Source organism: Nannospalax galili, unplaced genomic scaffold (assembly GCF_000622305.1).
Source record: "Nannospalax galili isolate Female #2095 unplaced genomic scaffold, S.galili_v1.0 scaffold3450, whole genome shotgun sequence".
In the NCBI taxonomy this organism is placed as follows: domain Eukaryota; kingdom Metazoa; phylum Chordata; class Mammalia; order Rodentia; family Spalacidae; genus Nannospalax; species Nannospalax galili.
Genome location: NW_008328096.1, coordinates 67,797 through 85,017, shown reverse-complemented (window position 1 = coordinate 85,017; position 17,221 = coordinate 67,797). Strand labels below are relative to the sequence as shown.

The 17,221-nt window shown below is 49.1% G+C and overlaps 1 protein-coding gene across 1 annotated transcript in view; it reads right to left on the bottom strand.

The window, feature by feature from the left end:
- LOC103748487 (HLA class II histocompatibility antigen, DO alpha chain) overlaps positions 1-1,289 on the bottom strand; it is a 3,988-nt gene extending 2,699 nt beyond the window's left edge. Inside the window, exon 1 of the mRNA XM_017802327.2 lies at positions 1,210-1,289. Coding sequence (XP_017657816.1) covers positions 1,210-1,285 — 76 coding nt within the window. The 5' untranslated portion in view covers positions 1,286-1,289. The remainder of the gene's footprint in view (positions 1-1,209) is intronic.
- Between the last annotated feature and the right edge of the window lie 15,932 nt (positions 1,290-17,221).

Sequence of the window (17,221 nt, the reverse complement as noted above, 5' to 3'; positions counted from 1 at the left end):
CTTGATACACCTGGGTTGAGGGAGCCTCAATTGGGGAATTTCCTCCATTAGACTGGCCTGTGGCCATATCTGTGGGGTATTTTCTTGATTGTTGAGTGATGTAGGAGGGCCCAGCTCACTGTGGGTAGTGCCATCCCTGAGCAGGTAGGCCTGTGTTGGATAAGAGAGCAAGCTGGGCAAGGGCCAGGGGAGCAGCCCAGTAAGCAACATTCCTCCATGGCCTGTGCGCTAGCTCCTGCCTCTGGGTTCCTGCCCTGATTTCCTACCTTGGGCTCCCAGATGAACTGTGACCCAGGAGATGTAAGCCAAGTAAACCCTTTCCTCCCCAGGTTGGTAGTGGTCAGAGTGTTTTGTCACAGCAATGGAGAAACAAAGCAGGACAGGCAGTGTAGGGCGGAGTGAGGGACAATAGCCGCTGACAGGCAGGAGAATGAATTGAGATCCGGGGTCCAGAGACTGGGGAAAAGAGAGGGCAGCTCAGAAGCCAGGGGCAGTGGCACACCTGTAATCCCAACACTCTGGAAGTTGGGGCAGGAGGACCAGAAGCTTAAGGCCAGCCTGGGCTACATAGCTCAAAGCCAGCCTGGGCTGCATTAAATTGTCTCACAAACACACACATGGGGTGGGGGGGGGACCCAAAATGAGGTACACTGACAAAGTCAGGAGTTCAAGTTCATGTCCCAACATCATCTAAAAGTGATGATTGAATGGGTCTCACTCCATAGTGCAATGTTTGGTTTCCTGGAAACCACGGGCCATGTTTCAACTGCCCAGACCCTTTAGAACTTTTCAGTTATTTGTTGAATGCCAAGGGACTACCATGTGCCTGGCATGATGCAGGCTAAGGAAATCCAAGTCTGTGGCATGCACATGCATACCAGGAGCGCAGGTCCAGACAGGTGATAGATGCCACAGAGGAGCTGGACTAGAATGGCATGTTGCAGGCCAGGAAGTGGAAGAGGAGTCAGGGTGCTGTGCAGTGTCGGGGAGAGGGGGGATCTGGGTCTCAGATAAAAGAAAGGACAAGGACTCTAAGTAAAAAATGCTCAGAGCAGGCCTGGCTCAGCCAAACTGAGCTACACCTGTACTTAGGTCCACGTGGATGTGACAGGTGGAGGGAGTTGGCCATGAACCACAGGCAGAGAGGAAAGTCTTCCATGTGCTGTCTCCCTAAGTTCCCTTCTACCCCCAGATGACCCTGGCACTTACCCTTGATGGCCCATGTTTCTTGGGGGCTCAGGAAGGTTATCATGATGTGGAGTCCCAAGACCACTTGGAGGGCCATTGCCCCGGGGGCTTTAACAGTGTCTGTGTGGTAAGAGCAAGATAGAGGTAAAAAGAGTCTAGGTTAGGGGGAGACCCTTGCTGTAAGCAGCCAATCAGAGCAGTACTTTCAGTTGACAGTTCTGTTGCTGAGTAAAGAAGTAAAGAGTTTGGGTGGAAAAGTGGAGGAAGCCTCTGCTTTGGAGGAGGGGGGACCCTGGCTCATGGGTCTCCTCCTCCCCCCTCCCCCTCCCCCTCCCCCTCCCCCCTTTCTCTTGGCAGAGGTAAACATTGGATGCCCCTCTTCAATCGCTCTCCATCTGGTTTTCTGAGACATGATATCTCAGTGCCCCCTCCTCCTCGCTTTCTGAGGAAGAAGGAAAGCCTCAGTACCAAACACCTGGACTGGAACAGAGCCTCTGTCCAGTCTGTGATATAGGGAACCTTACTTTCCCACTGAGTTCCCATGGACAAATTTGAGGTAAAAAATTGAAATAAATATTACTAAGAAAAATTTAAAGGAAAGCATTGGATACACCGTAGAGTGAAAAAACCTTTAAATCTGTAAGTCATTTAAAAAATATTATTTCAGCTGGGCGTGGTGGCGCACACCTTTAATCCCAGCACTTGGGAGGCAGAAGCAGGCAGATCTCTGTGAATTCGAAGCCAGCTTGGTCTCCATTGGCGAATCCAGGCCAGCTGCAGCTACAGGGAGAACTTGTCTCAAAAAGAACAACAACAACAAAAAAACAATTTCACCCTGGAAGGAAGAATGTGTAATTGCTGGAGACCTCCCTCTGAGGAAGAGCTTCAGGGAGCTTCTCTGGACTGTTGTGAGCGGGCAGAGGGTGCTGATGGTCTGCATTTGCCCTGTATGTCCCACTCTGGTCCCCAGAGGCTGGCCATGTGGGCACAGCCCCCTGGCTTTTGCCTCTTGGTGAGCCCTGTCAACAGGTGGTACTGGAAGGGCTTAGCACTATGAATGATACCAAGCACTGTCTATCCAGATGTGATCATATCATACATAGCCCATGAGTATGCACAGATGTGATCACACCATAGCCCATAAGTATGTACCAATGTGATCACACCATACATAGTCCATAAGTATGCACCAATGTGATCACACTGTAGCCCATAAATATGCACAAATCTGATCATACTATACATAGCCCATGAGTATGCAGATATGTGTCAAATTAACTTTTAAAAATTATTATTTTTATATTTTTATGTGTATGCATGTATTGCCTGCATGTAGGTAAGTGCACCCATGTTATGCAATGCCCGCGGAGGACAGAAGAGGCTGTTAGATCCCCTGGAATTGGAATTACGGACAGTTGTTAGCTGCCATGTGGGTGCTGGGATTCGAACCTAGGTCTTCTGCAAGAACATTCAGTGTTCTTAACCGCTGAGCCATCTCTCCAGCCCCGCCAAATTAACTTTTAAAAATAATCTACATCAATTCAATTTATTGGCTCTTCAGCAAATACACATTCCTGCGTTTCATCCTGATCTGAGTGAGATTCACCCAGGGTGGTTCGTGGGCAGCCTGCGTGGCTCATCTGGTACAACCTCCCCCACCCCGGTGTCCTTTCCTCCAGATGTAAGTGGCTCCTGCTCTGAGGGGAGCAGCCCACAGCTTCTGACTGCAGATTAGAGCCAGTAAAGGACAGGAGTGCACAGCGTAAGGGACCCTAACCTCAGCTGCTTCTCTTTCTGTTCCCCAGTATCCGGAGCAGTGCCGGCACAATGAGCTCTCCGTCGATGCTGGGTGTGGATGACCAAGTCTCATCATGGCCGGGTCCTGCCCTCACTGCCGTTGTCTCTTCTCCAGGGAGGCCGGAGCCACAGCCTGGGACACCGCATGAGATGGGTGAGTGTTGGAACTCCTGAGAAACACCATGGCCTCTGTGGTCAGGAAAAATTGAGTGGGGTTGTTTTGTTCTGACAGGATTTTAGGTGGGTTAGTGGCCCACACCTGTAACCTCAGCACCGAACAGGCTGAGACAGGAAGATTGTGAAACTTTGAGAACAGCCTGGGCCAACATCTCAAATATGTCAAAAATATCAGAAGATGAAAACGAATGTAAAAAGATGAGCTACAGGTGTCTTATTACTGCCCAGCCTGCTGCCATTGGACTGTACCAGTGCACCCGATACATCCGTGTTCTTGGACTGTACCAGTGTACCAGTGTACCCGATACATCCATGCTCTTGGAATGTACCAGTGTACCAGTGCATTTGATACATCTGTATTCTTTCTTTAAAAAATCACCGGGTGTGGTGGCACACGCCTTTAATCCCAGCACTTGGGAGCAGAGGCAGGTGGATCTCTGTGAGTTCGAGTCCAGCCTGGTCTACATAGCGAGTTCCAGGCCAGCTGGAGCTACAGGAAGACCCTGTCTTTAAAAAAAAAAAAATTAAAAAATAGGAGCCGTGTGTGTGTGCGTGCGCCTGTGTAGCCTTGGCTGGCCTGGAACTCACTATGTAGACCAGGCTGGACTCGAACTCACAGAGATCTTCATGCCTCTGCCTCCTGAGTGCTGGGATTAATGGTGTGGGCCACCATATCCAGTTAGAGTTATTTTTTGATATATTTTTGTTCTTAACTAACTTATAACTTAACTACATGATGCGAGAACTCAAGAACCTTGCTGCTGCGATGTCTCTTCTTTGAACTTTATTGAGCTCTGTGCTATGGCTTGGCATGTGATTAGTGTTTGTGGGATGCAGACCAATGCATCTGCACGCTGTACTACATGCAATGCGTTGCTGTTCTGTCGTATCTCTCCTTGTTTTGGGCCTGTTGTAAATAACTAAGGTTGATTTACTTAAATTTCTAACATTTTAACTTGTGTCTGTTTGTAAAATCAATTTTTTCCTGTGCTCATTTAGGTTGATAGGTACTTACTTTCTGGAATTATTACAGTTTTGGTCAATTGGGATTTCCCAGTTACCCCGACAGTCTTTCTGTCTTGAGTTCTGTCCCCTACGATATTAAGGCAGCTGCTTTCTTTGTTGTTGTTCGCCTGCTTTAACTTTCTCCATCCTGTGTTATTGCTATCTATGTACTTAAGCACTAGATGTCACCCTCATAAATGTCCAAAGATAGATTTTGTTTCTGATTCAGACTGATGACCTCTCTTCTCACTGGCGTTCAACTCATGCACTGTATTAGTCAGAGCGAAAGACTTGCTTCTAAAACAAACCCTGAAGCCTCAGTGGTTTAACAGAACACAGACTTATTGCTTACACATGTGCAGTCCAAGGCAGGCTGGTCCCACTGCAGCTCCTCTCCAGAAAATGCCTCATGAGCCAGGCATGGTGGTGCATGCCTATAATCCCAGCGCTAGGGAGATAGAGGCAGGATGACCAGGAGTTCAAGGCCAGCCTCTGCTACATGGCCAGTTCAGGCCAGCCTAGGCTACATGAGAGCCTTCTTGCTCCAACCTGCCTTCCATGATTGAAAGACTTTACTTCCAGCATTACAAGAGAGAGCCTGGGAAGGCGTTCCTGTTCCTGCTGCTTTGCACTGGAGGCTGCAGGCTGGCTCTGCTCACAGCCCAACAACAAACAGTAAAGGACGGCCCCCCCAAGGGGCAGGGTGCTGAAATGTAGCCTAGCTGTGTGTTCAGGAAGATGTAATGGTCCGTGAGTGTATGACACTAGCTTTGCTGCACTCCAATTATATTTATTGTGAATACTGACCTGTTTGAATACTTTATTTTTATGTTATGTGTATGAGTGTTTTGCCTGCATATGCGTAGGTGCACGTGTGTCATGCAATGCCCGTGGAGGTCAGAAGAGAGTGTCTGATCCCCTGGAACTAGAGTTACAGGTGGTTGCTAGCCACTATCTGGGTGCTGGGAACTGAACCCGGGTCCTCTACAAGAGCAGCCAGAGCTCTTAACCGCTGAGCCATCTCTCCAGCCCCTTATTGACCTATATGAATACCTTTTCAATACTTTAGATATTTCTATTTTCTAAGTTTCTTTTCTTTCTTTTTTAGTACTAGGGATCTAACCTAGGGCTTTGCACAGATTACGAATCAGCCTTTTCCCTCACTTTAGCCCCAGAGATTCCCCTAGAGGGCGATCTTACCTTTCGGTGTTTTGGTTGCCGGCCTTAGAGCAACTACTTTGGACTTGTTTCTCTGTCTCTACTTTTTATCAGTGCTATGCTGGAGACACCATGCTGTTCCTGCCTTCAGGATCTTTCACATTATCACGGAGAGCTCCACACAGAATTGCGTGTGATATGATTAAACTGATGCACAATGTAAGTGCTCGAAGGTCTTCAGTGATCTGGGGAATGCTTTCCTGGGTAACTAAACAGTTTTAAATGCCCATCCCACACAGCTGCAGGGAGTCAGGTCCAGTGTGCTCCCCAGAATGTCAGAATTCCTGACATGTGGGGTAGTGACCTGTGCCCAGCTGTGATGTCAGGCCTGTTCCAGCCTCCTCTGCTGGGCACTGCTGTGGTCTTTGGGCAGCCCTCACTGCAGCAGGTGTGGCACCCAATCATCAACACTTTTCAGGCTCCGAGTGTCCAGAATGTCCGTGAGCACAGGCGTGACTCACTCCCCCCAAAAGCTGTCCCCTTCTACTTCCGACTTCTCTACTCCCAGATGCTGGCTGTCTCTGAGGAAACACCATGAAAACGCTAAGGTAAGACTCTTTGTGGTGTAGGTCATTTTGTTTTGTTTTGCCTTCTGAGAGTCCCACTATGTGCCTAGGATGGCCTCAAACTCACAGTCCTCCTGCCTCAGCACCCACCCCATCCTACTCCCACCCCGGGCCTAGGATGGAACACTGGCTGTTGTGACACTGCAAAGCCTTGAGTGTCCTGCCGACAGCCACAGGCAGGACTTAGAAGGTAGCTGGGAGCAGAGCCCTGTGAAAGCAGGTGGATACTGAGAGGCAGCAGACTATTCAGCTGCATTAGTTAATTAACCCTTTCTCCTGTGACTGCCCCAAACCTCTCACCCTCCACGTTCAACTCTACATAGCTTCAGAAACCCTCACCACCGACTTCAGCAAGGACATCGCCGATGGGCACGCTCTGCCCTCTGAGAGCAGCGTCCCGACCACCTGTAATCCCTGGGCACACCTGCATCTTGCGGCTCTAGGCGGAGCCTGACTTAACCATCTGTCTGCACTCTCAAGCTGTCCCTCCCACCTCGCTCCTAATATCTCTACCTGCTCTGATCAGAGCCTCCCTGCAGAGCCTTCGGTTAAAGCTCAGCCTGGATGCTCCTCTGGGCTCCTGAGCTTCCACTCACTCCTCTCCTCTTCCTTAAAGGAAACAGCGCCGCCTCACCTCCTCTTAGCAGGGCACTCCGACTTTCTGCCTGTTACTCTGGTGAAATGAGTGATTTGCTGAGGCCCCATCCTGTCCTGGATCTCTGCTCTTTACCAGTTGACCTCCCAGCCTTCTAGAACAATACTTAGTCGGATATCAATACACTGTGTTCTCCCTCTTTTCTTCATCGATTCAGACCACTGGTTCTGGGACTTCAGCTATTCTGAGGACCCACAGGTCCAGGTTCCCTCCAGCATCTGTCCCCAGCGTAGTGACTTCTCCTTGGTCAGGCATTCACTCGGTTCACATCAACAGCCAGTTAATGTAGTTACATCTAACATAGTGTAGCATGGCCCTCGGGTCTGCTAGATGCTTAGGGGCTATCGTGCCCTCCTTTTCTACAACCACCTGTTAACAGTTTGTCTCCTCCAGAACTGCTGTTGAAAAAAAATTGTTTTTTTGAGACAGGGTCTCATGTAGCCCAGATTGACTTCAAACTCACTGTAGCCAAGGCTGACTTTCGACTCCTGATCCTCCTGCCTGCACCTCCCTAGTGCTGGGATTACAGGCACATGCAGCCTCTGGGGCTGTCCACTGTAACCTTATCAAGCAACGGGACCTTTAAGAGATCCTTGGATCATTAGAGGGAGTTAGTGCCTTTCTAATGCATGAGTTCTTTCACTGAACTGGATTAGTCCCCACAATGCTGGCTGCTATAAGCAACGGCACTTCCCGCTTTGTCTCTTCCTCTCCGCACCTGCCCTTCCATTTCTCACATGAACTGAAGCAGTCTGAGGGTCTGCCAGCCCCATGATCTTGAACTTGCGACTTCCAGAACTGCGAACCAAGACAAACCTTTTTCCTTTTTAAATTACTAAGTCTCATCTATTCTGGTATAGCAACATACAATGAACTAAGACACCAGCACGAAGCCCCAGAGCATTTTAGAAGTGACTCGATCTCACTGTTCATAGGGAGCAAATTAACCATTCCACCGGCCCTTCCCAAGGCTGTCATTTATTCTTTTAGGCATCTGTTTTCCCCTGGTATTTACCCCTATTTTCTCAGCCCCAAATACTCATCTCCTGCTTTGGCTCTCCTTATCTGATTGGATTTAGAAATGAAAACATATTTCATGTTTTGTCTTTTTTTTTTTTCCGGTCTTTTTGAGACAGGGTCTCCCTGTGGCCTCAGCTGTCCTGGAACTCACTGTGTAGACAGGCTGGCCTTGAACTCACAGAGATCCATCTGCCTCTGCCTCCCAAGTGCTGGGACTACAGGCGTGCGCCACCACCCGGCTCATGTTTTGTCTTTTTATTAGAGAAAATATTTACGTATTCTTAGTCGCTCAGTTTTATTACAGATTTACAAATGTTTTACACAACTGTCCTCCCTCAAAAACAAAACTCTGTTCATTTAAAATTGCTTTTTGCCTGTATGTGGCGCTTGCTTGACAAAACCTAGCAACCATGTGAGAGACCTTCCACCAGAGCAGTCTTCCAACCCAGTCCTGGCACTGCCTGGCCCTTCTGCGGATCTCAGTCTGCCAGATACAGATGATGCGTCCGAGTCCATGCAGCCCATTGGCCCTCCAGTGTGTGGGGGAAAGTTCTCTGTGGAGAAGCAGGTGGTTCCCCAGAAATCCTTCCACAGGCCGCAGGCGGCGCGCTTCTGTTCTCATTTCCTGTCCCATGCAAAGCAGCCCAGAACACAGCAGCCCACCCTCCCCAACGTTTTCCTCCCTTCTCAGGCCGGGGCTCCTGCTCCTGGATTGAGTGAGGAAGCGGCTTCCCCTTTCCTAGTGGAAATTGTCTTTACTGTTGTTTCCGTAAAGAGGGCGGGGAGCCGCACCTGTGTGCAAGAGGCTACAAGGCTAATGACTAGATAGAACTTAGAGATGGTGGAGAGTTGGTATGGTGCAGATCCACAGCCAAATTATTTCGAACTATTTTTACTCTCTTTGAAAGTCATTTACTGCCCAGTCCTGGGTCTGACCTAACAGCCTTGTGACTATCAAGACCTTTAAAATGTGTTCTCAGTAGAGCCTCCACCAATCCCAGAGCTGACAATGTCATCAGAGGGTGCCTGACACCTACAGGAGACATTCCCTGCTCTGCTGTAACCTGTCTGTGGGCCCCACCATGTGTTTGGAAAAGGCCTTGATTGATGATTTTCTTCTGTAACTAATAAGATCCTGTAACCCCTTCCACAGTGAGCTTCTTTCTGGACAACCTGAATCTGTTCTGGGCCATGGTCACTCATCCATGGCTCAAGAATAAACTGTCTCTTATGCCCTTGAGGTGAGAGCTGTTTGCACAGACATTTCTAAGTTTTTAAACATTTTCTTTATTTATATAGTTTTCATTCTAATAGATAACCTCCTTTAGTCAGCTAGAAAGTCATGCCTTTGTAAATGACCAAAGTCAGATCTTCTATTAATAGGGAGAGGACAGAGCTGTCCAAGGGGCTGGGGGGAGGAGTGTTCACTGCTGGGTAAATTCTTTGGCAATTATTACTACTGCCCTGCACAAGAACGGTGACCCTGAGGTGGCCCTCCGAAGCTAAGCAGGAGGCCTTGCGTGGGGACTTGGGAGGCAGAGCAAGTCCATGAAGTCAGAGTACCTTATCCTGTGCACAGTTAGCAGTGCAGTGAGGCCAGGTCAGCTCCCAGGAGGCCAGGCAGGCTGTGTGGTTCCCAGAGAATCCCAGACTATCCACCCAAGGTCAGGCCCAAACCCTGACACATCTGAGAAAAGAGCCGGGTGTCCACAGACAGCGTGAAAGTCTGAGTCCAGTCAAAGAGGGGCCAGGGACGGGCACACAGCAACTCCCAGAGCTCACATAGGGCTCAGCTGACGATGGCAGTGTGGGCCAACCTGGCCTTCCATGCTGTATTCCTGCTTAAACTAGACGCTCTGCACTTAAAGCAAAAGCAATGGGGCGGGGGGTGACTTTTGCACAAGTGGGGTATTTGGCAATATCTGTGGACATTTTTTGTTGCTATATGGGAGTGCTTGGCGGCGGGGGGGCCGGGGTCCTACTGGGATCTAGTTGACATGGGCCAAGATGCTGCTAAACACCCTAGAGGGCAGCCTTCTGCCTCCCACCACCATCACAAAGAATCATTCAGCCAAAGATATCAACAGTGCCAAGACACAGAAATCCTCCTGAGGTCACGCTCCACCCAGAAGCACAGCCGGGCTGTCTACAGATCGTGGGATTCCAGGAGCGCTCCCTCTCATGTGGCCTGAACCAGGCTCCCATCCCTCTCCACTCACATTCAGAGAGTATGATGTGCCTAAGACCCAGAGTGACCGACTTGGAGATTGGTTCCTTTACAAAGGTAATTAAGGCTGAAGAAAGTGAGGCTATAACCCACTGGGACTGGTGTCCTTACAGGATGAGAAAACTATGCCAAGAGCATTAGGGAAGACGCCACATGAGGACAGTGTAGACAGTTCACAAGTGGAGGGGAGGAGCCTCACTAGGAAATCTACCCTGCCTGTGCCTCCTGGACTTCAATCCCCCAGAACTGTGAAGAAATGAATTTCTGTTGTTTAAGCCTCCCAGCCTATGGCACTTTGTTATGGTGGCCCAGAAGACTAGCACACCCTCCCTCGCTTAGAGTTTAGCTCTTCCTCATTCTCTAAGTCTTCCGTGCAACCTAGACGCTGACCCCCACACCCAGCCCAAGACCTGGGGCATTCCCATTGCTTTGTTTTTATCCAGTGGCCAGCTGGGATGTTTCTGGAATCTCTGCTCTGGTGGCTCCACTGACTGCCCACTGATGGGATCCAGCAGCTCTAAACCTAGGTCCACCTTAGGAAGCCATGTCCTTCCTGTCGGGCCCATTCAAGATCTTCCCAGGACACGGGTCAGAATGAGGAAGACCCTTCATCACCTTGACTCTGTTCCCTCCAAGTCCAACAGGTCATCGTCTCAGACCTAGATCAAGGATCTCTTCCATTCCTTCTCCTGTTGTTGAGGCTCAGGGCCAAGGCGATCCAGGTACAGCAGGTCCTTCTGTAACAGGTCATCGTCTCAGACCTAGATCAAGGATCTCTTCCATTCCTTCTCCTTCTGTTGTTGAGGCTCAGGGCCAAGGCGATCCAGGTACAGCAGGTCCTTCTGCGACCAAGTGATGCTGCCTCTCACTAGCTTCCCATTGGCTGGTTTCCACTTACACCACAGCAAGCTCACACTCTGCCTCTGTAGATTTCCCTGTTCTGGGTAAGACATTTGGAGCTTCTGTAACGTTACAACTTTACACTTGTTAAATGTCCTTTCTGATAGCTTTGTTAAGAGACAATTCATATTCCAGTCAATTTTTCCACTTAAAGTGTACAGTTCAATGATTTGTTTGTTTGAGACAGGGTCTCAGTATGTAGCCCTGGCTGGCCTAGAATTTGCAGAGATCTGCCTGCCTATGTCTCCGGAGTGCTGGGATTAAAGACGTGTGCCACCACACCCAGCCAACCCAATGATGTTTAATATATTCGCACATGCATGCAAGCACTACCACACTCTTAGCACATTTTAGAATCTCAAGGGGGAAAAGATACTCTTTAGGTATCACCCCTGTCCTCACCAGCACTGAGCAACCACTACTCCAGCCTCTGTCTCTATAGATTTCCCCATTCTGAGCATCTCCTATGAATGGAATCATATACTATGAGCCATTAATCCCCCAGCATGGAACACGTAAATTCAAAGCCTGAACGATCCAAGCACTGAATGTTGCAAACCATATCCAACCAGAGTCTTTGCCCACTGGCCACTGCTGTAGCCCAGGGCAAGACCCAGGGAGCAGGGGCATTCCCAGGACCCACCTCCTGGAGGGGTGGGGTCAGGGACTGGGGTTCCTGCAATCATAATACAGGTCCAAGATTTGTGCTTCTAGGGAACTGAGGGAGCAGCGAAGCCCAGAGTTGCACGTTCGCAGATTCAGTGCAAGTGATCCAGTTTCTCCACAGCACCTGTCGTTGGTTTGGTTTACAGCGACCTTCCTGGTGGGTGTGAGGAGCTACCTCAGTGTGACTGGAGTCCACACTTGTCTAATCATGAGTGATGTGCTGAGTGTCTTTTCATATGCCTTGTTGACAATGGAATGCACTAGACCAGGCTGGCCTCGATCTCACAGAGATCCGCGTCCTCTGCCTCTCAAACGCTGGGGGTAAAGGTGTATGCCACCATGCCTAGCTTAGATTTTTTAAGTTACGTTTTATTTGTGTGGGGGCATGTGTGTACCATGGTGTACTTGTAGAGATCAAAGGACAACTTTCAGGAGTCAGTTCTCTCTTTCCACAGAGTGAGTTCTGAGGACCAAACTCAGATCATCAGCACCAGTGGGAGGCACGTCTACCAGCTGAGCCATCTCACCAGGCCCATCTTTTCTGACTACTCAGGTTTTTCGCCGACTTCATAACCAGATTAATTTGATGTCTTTAACTGATACATATTCATTAGGTGCAGCATGCTCATTTGAAACTTGTAGACCTTGTGGCATAGCTAAGTTGAGCTAATTAGCATATGCCTCATCTCATATGCTTATGACTGTTTTGGTGGTGAGAACACTTGAAGGTCTACCATCTTGGCAGTTTTCAAAGACACAGTATGCTGTTGCTAGCTCTAGTCACGGAATTGCCATGGACCACACTTGTCTTATCTGGTTCTTTTATCTAGGTTGGATTGATTCTTGTATGTGGTGTAAAGTAAGGGATTCACTGCTCAATGTGTGGGGATCCAGGTCCCCAGCACCACCTGCTGAGCAGACCCACCTTCCCCTATTGCACACTCCTATACATGTTTATTTTGGGCTCTGCTCAATTCCACTGGTCTGTCTTTATGTTTCTCTGCTAGTTTCATGTTGTTTTGATGAATGTAGCTTTATGCTATGTTTGAAACGAAGAAGTGTGAGTCCACACACACTCTTCTTCTTTAAGATTTTTGGTTACTCAGGTTCTCTTGAGACTCCACATGAGCTTTTAGGATTTTTTTTTCTATTTCTAAAATTTGAATATTTTCTTTTGATAATTCTAGATTTTTTTTTGTCTTTTTGAGACAGGGTCTCCTTGTAGCCCCAGCTGTCCTGGAACTCACTATGTAGACTAGGCTGGCCTTGAACTCACAAAGATACGCCTGCCTCTGCCTCCCAAGTGCTGGGATTAAAGGTGTGCGCCACCACGCCTGGTGATAATTCTAGATTTTTACCCAACATCATAAGACATAAAACCTTTAGAAATCATATGACCATGTCTACATCATCAGTGATCATGTCTACATCATAAAACCCAGGCCCTTCCTTCAGTATATATTTGCTTAAAAATAGAAAAAGAGAAGGGTGAGCTATAAAGAGGACACAGTCTGACATAGGCTTAGGAGGAAGATCCCTGGAGGCAGGAGATGGGCGTGTGAAGTGGAGGTGGGGTCAGAGTGCAGTCCGTTAACATTCACTGCCTGCCTAAGTAGAACAGGCAGCCACACCACGGTTCTCAGAACCAACCAGAGTGGGAAGAATGCTTGAGAGTGCACTCTTAGAAAAGTCTAACCCTTATCACCCCAACCTGGGAAATCCTTTGTCCTTCAACATAAAACCTGAGCTCAGGAACCCACTGGTCTGTTCATTTGTTCACTGATCTGACTGGATTGACTGAGTGCTGAAGCCAGGATTGGCAGTTGAGAGCCAGGCAGGCCACAGGCCCTTCCCAGCTCCGATTTCAGTGACTGGCGCCTCACCTCAGCTGCTGTCACTCTTGCGTACACCCAGCAGGACTCAAACATGGATGCCTCTTATTTTTCTTCCTTTTGGTGTTTTGAGGCAGGATCTTGCTATGTAGACCAGGCTGGCCTCAAAATCACAATCCTCCTGCCTCCACCTCCCAAGTGCCATGATTACAGATGTGCACCACCACCTAGCCAAACACACATGACTAGCAGATGCCGTACTTTAGCGCCATCAACTGACAGAGCCCGTCCCCTCGCAGCAGGGCCTCTCTGGTGGAGCACGGCAGCACAGAGCTGCCGGACTTTCCAGCACCTAGGGGCCTTCAGCACTCCTCTGAGGCTGTCGGCACACTGTATTCCTACTACTTTTAGGAGCTACGATCCCTCTGAGCGTGGGTTTTCTTTGTCACGTCTCCTCCCTAACCACAGATGCTATCCTGGACCAGCAGGGTGATGTCAGTCTGCCGGACTTTCCAGCACCTAGGGGCCTTCAGCACTCCTCTGAGGCTGTCGGCACACTGTATTCCTACTACTTTTAGGAGCTACGATCCCTCTGAGCGTGGGTTTTCTTTGTCACATCTCCTCCCTAACCACAGATGCTATCCTGGACCAGCAGGGTGATGTCAGCGATGTCACACAGTCACCCCGGGGCTCAGCCCCTGGCTTCCCACAGTGGCATCACATGCTCTCCCTGCCTTATCCCTTCTTTCCTTACACTGAACGTGCTTTGGGGATTCTGTGGCTTCCCTGCGTTCCAGTACCATCCACACGCAGTGACCATGTCTACATCGTAAAACCCAGGTCCTTCCTTCAGAGCAGCCGCTTACCCCGATGCTGCCCTTGGCCCAGCAATCAGGAAGACCACCTCTGCCTTCTCACGGTCTCCTGCTCCCGACAGAGTCGGGCTCCAGCAGAAAGTACGGCAGGCGTCCTCCCTCTCCGAACACTCCCCTGGCTCTGTTTCTGTCCTGATGCAGATGTCTGTTCTATGGACAGCAGAGATGGGAGGTTTAAGAACCAGGAGGAGGAGGGGCTGGAGAGATGCTCAGTGGTTAAGAGCACTGGCTGCTCTTGTAGAAGACCAGGGCTTGGTTCCCAGCACCCACGTGGCAGCTAACAACTGTGTGTAACTCCAGTTTCAGGGGGGCTGGGCTGACACCATCTTCTGACCTCGGTAGGCATTGCACGACACGGGTGCACTTAACTACATGCAGGCAAAATACTCATATGCATGAAAAATATAAATCAATAAATATAATTGTTTTAATTAGAAGAAGAACCAATGAAGGCCGGGCATGATGGTACACCGTTTAATCCCAGCACACGGGAGGCAGAGGCAGGTGGATCTCTGTTAGATCAAGGCCAGCCTGGTCTATGTAGTGAGTTCCAGGCCAGCTGGGGCTATGGGGAGACACTGTAAAATCACAAAAACCCAAACAACAGCAAACACATAAATGAGAGGCTGGAGCAATCTAAGGACATGGAAGCTTAAGTGAGCTGTGGGTGGGGTGGGGGGACTTCCTGGTGCAGATGGTGTGCCTCCTTCCCGCTCAAGGGTCTTTACAGTCCTCTGCCTGATATAGTGGGGACATGGGTCATGCCAGTGAGAACTGCAGGAGAAATTTGTTCTAGAAGGAGGCAGTCAAGGTGGGCCTGCAGGGACCTGCTCCACCGTCTCTAATGACCTGTGTGTCTTTACTCCTGAAGCCCCCTCCCGAACCAGCCTGGCCAGCATCACACATGAGCTTTCAGTGCCTTGGTGATTCAAAATGTGGCCAGCCAGACTGCCATAGATTCACTGATAGCCAAGCCATATCCAAGTTAGGGGTACAGCCGAGAGTGCGTGTGCTTACGTAGCATATACAAGGTCTTGGGTTCCATCTCCAGCACCAAAAAATGATGGGGGAGGAGAGGGGAGGAGGGGGACAAGGAGACACACAGGGAGGTAGATGAGTGTACCGTGCGAGGTTAGCCTTAGAACGAACCCCTTATTGTGGACCCTCCAGCCCTCCATCAGCTCATGTAAAGTCTGAACATGACTCGTCAGTTCTCAGTCTTGACAGTAGACTCGAGTGTAGCCACATTCCACCCTTTGAAGCTAGCCAGGGATTTCCCAGATATGCCAGGGAGACGTCAGCTTCCATGTCTGGATTTCCCCTCCCTCCACCTCTGCACTTGATGCTGTGAAAGTCCCCTGTTCCTCTGTTCACAATGCCCAGTGCCCTGTGCAGGGCTGCGGTTACACACGTCCTTACTGCTGGACCTTTCCCTAGGGCTAATCTGCCAGAAACTAGTGATGCTACCTTCTATTCACCGTACTGGCCAGAGGGAACTTTCAGGAAAGGAACTTTCTAGAGTTGCTTCATGCATTGAAACATCCTTTGCCCTCCTTCCCTCCCTCCCCATCCCCAGCCCTGCTCAGAAGCCTGGATCCCTCCCTAACTGTCCCATCAGAGATGTATTTCATGATGGCTCGAGTATCGGATTCAGGGTGTCAGAAATGCTTCTGGGGTCCCAAGAAAATGACCACACAGTCCAAAGTACTTTGTCAAAGCAAAAAGTTTTGCAGAAGGGTGCAAAGTTGCTCTAAATCTAGCAAACAAGTTCACTCAGCGAGGGCCCCCCAGTTTGCTGTCCCTAACACAAAGGGACCCTGTGCTTCACTGACCTCACACTCTTATGAGGTTAGCTAAAAGAGAAACAACAAATGGAGCTGATAAGCAAAAGGCGGTTCCCCGGAGCAGGCTGCAGCCTTGAGCACAACCTTGAAGCTTAGAAAGGTGCCGGCTGTGGAGGGAATTTTACCAGGTGGATTTATACAGATTTCTTTAAAGATGGAACTTTGTCTCATTTAACCCTTCGCTAGAAAAGACAGTAGATTTCATTTACACTGCCCACAAGGGGACAGTCAGAAGCAAAGATGACTTAGGGACAGTGTAGGCGGCAGCCCCAGAGGCTGTGCAGGAAGGGTATGCTTCTGTCCCTGGGCACTTCAGCCCTCCTGAGTGTGCCTGCGTGCCACCGCACTCTCGAACACTGTGTCTGGCCTCTCCTGCAGAAGTTGACACATTTATTGTGTGTGTGTGTGTATGTGTGTGTGTGAATGCGCATGTGCACATACCACAGTGCACTTGTGGAGGTCAGACAACAACTTGTGGGAGTTGTGGGAGTTGGTCCTCTCCTACTGTGTGAGTCCCAGGGATCGAACTCAGGAGATCAAGCTTGCTTGGCAGCAGGTGCTTTGCCCCCTGAGCCATCTCACTGACCTCAGACATTGATACTATTTAAGAAATATGCTTTGGGGCTGGAGAGATGGCTCAGTGCTTAGTGCTCTTGCAGAGGATTGCACATGACCCAGGTTCAAATCCCAGCACCCACATGGTAGCTAACAACCATCCATAACTCCAGTTCCAGGAGATTCGATGCCCTCTTCTGTCCCCATGGGCACTGCACAGCACGGGTGCACTTATACACATGCAGGCATAACACTTACACACCTAAAATAAGAATAAATAAATCAAAAATAATTTTTAGAAAAGACTTAAAGTTCGTTTAGTAGTAATCTCTATATTAATAGGCTTACATGAAGGGTGGAAGCTCATGTTCTCTTTTGGAAAATAAGTTCAGGTATACCAGTCTTGCCTTGGATGATGTAGGCACCTGAACAGATCCACTTACGTTGTAAAATGAATGTTTAGATCAAGACTGATGTCTGTCCTTGGTTTGTCTGAACATGACAAATTTATTTTTTGATAGCGTTAAACATGTCTTTTTCTTGAACTGTCTACACTAAACTCTAACCAATAACTCATGGAATTCTTTGGCTACAATAAAGGATTCTATATCACCCTAGATAAAAACTCATGAAAATATAAGCAGTAAATGAAAACATTTCACTCGCTCTCTCCCTCCCTCCCTCCCTCCCTCCCTC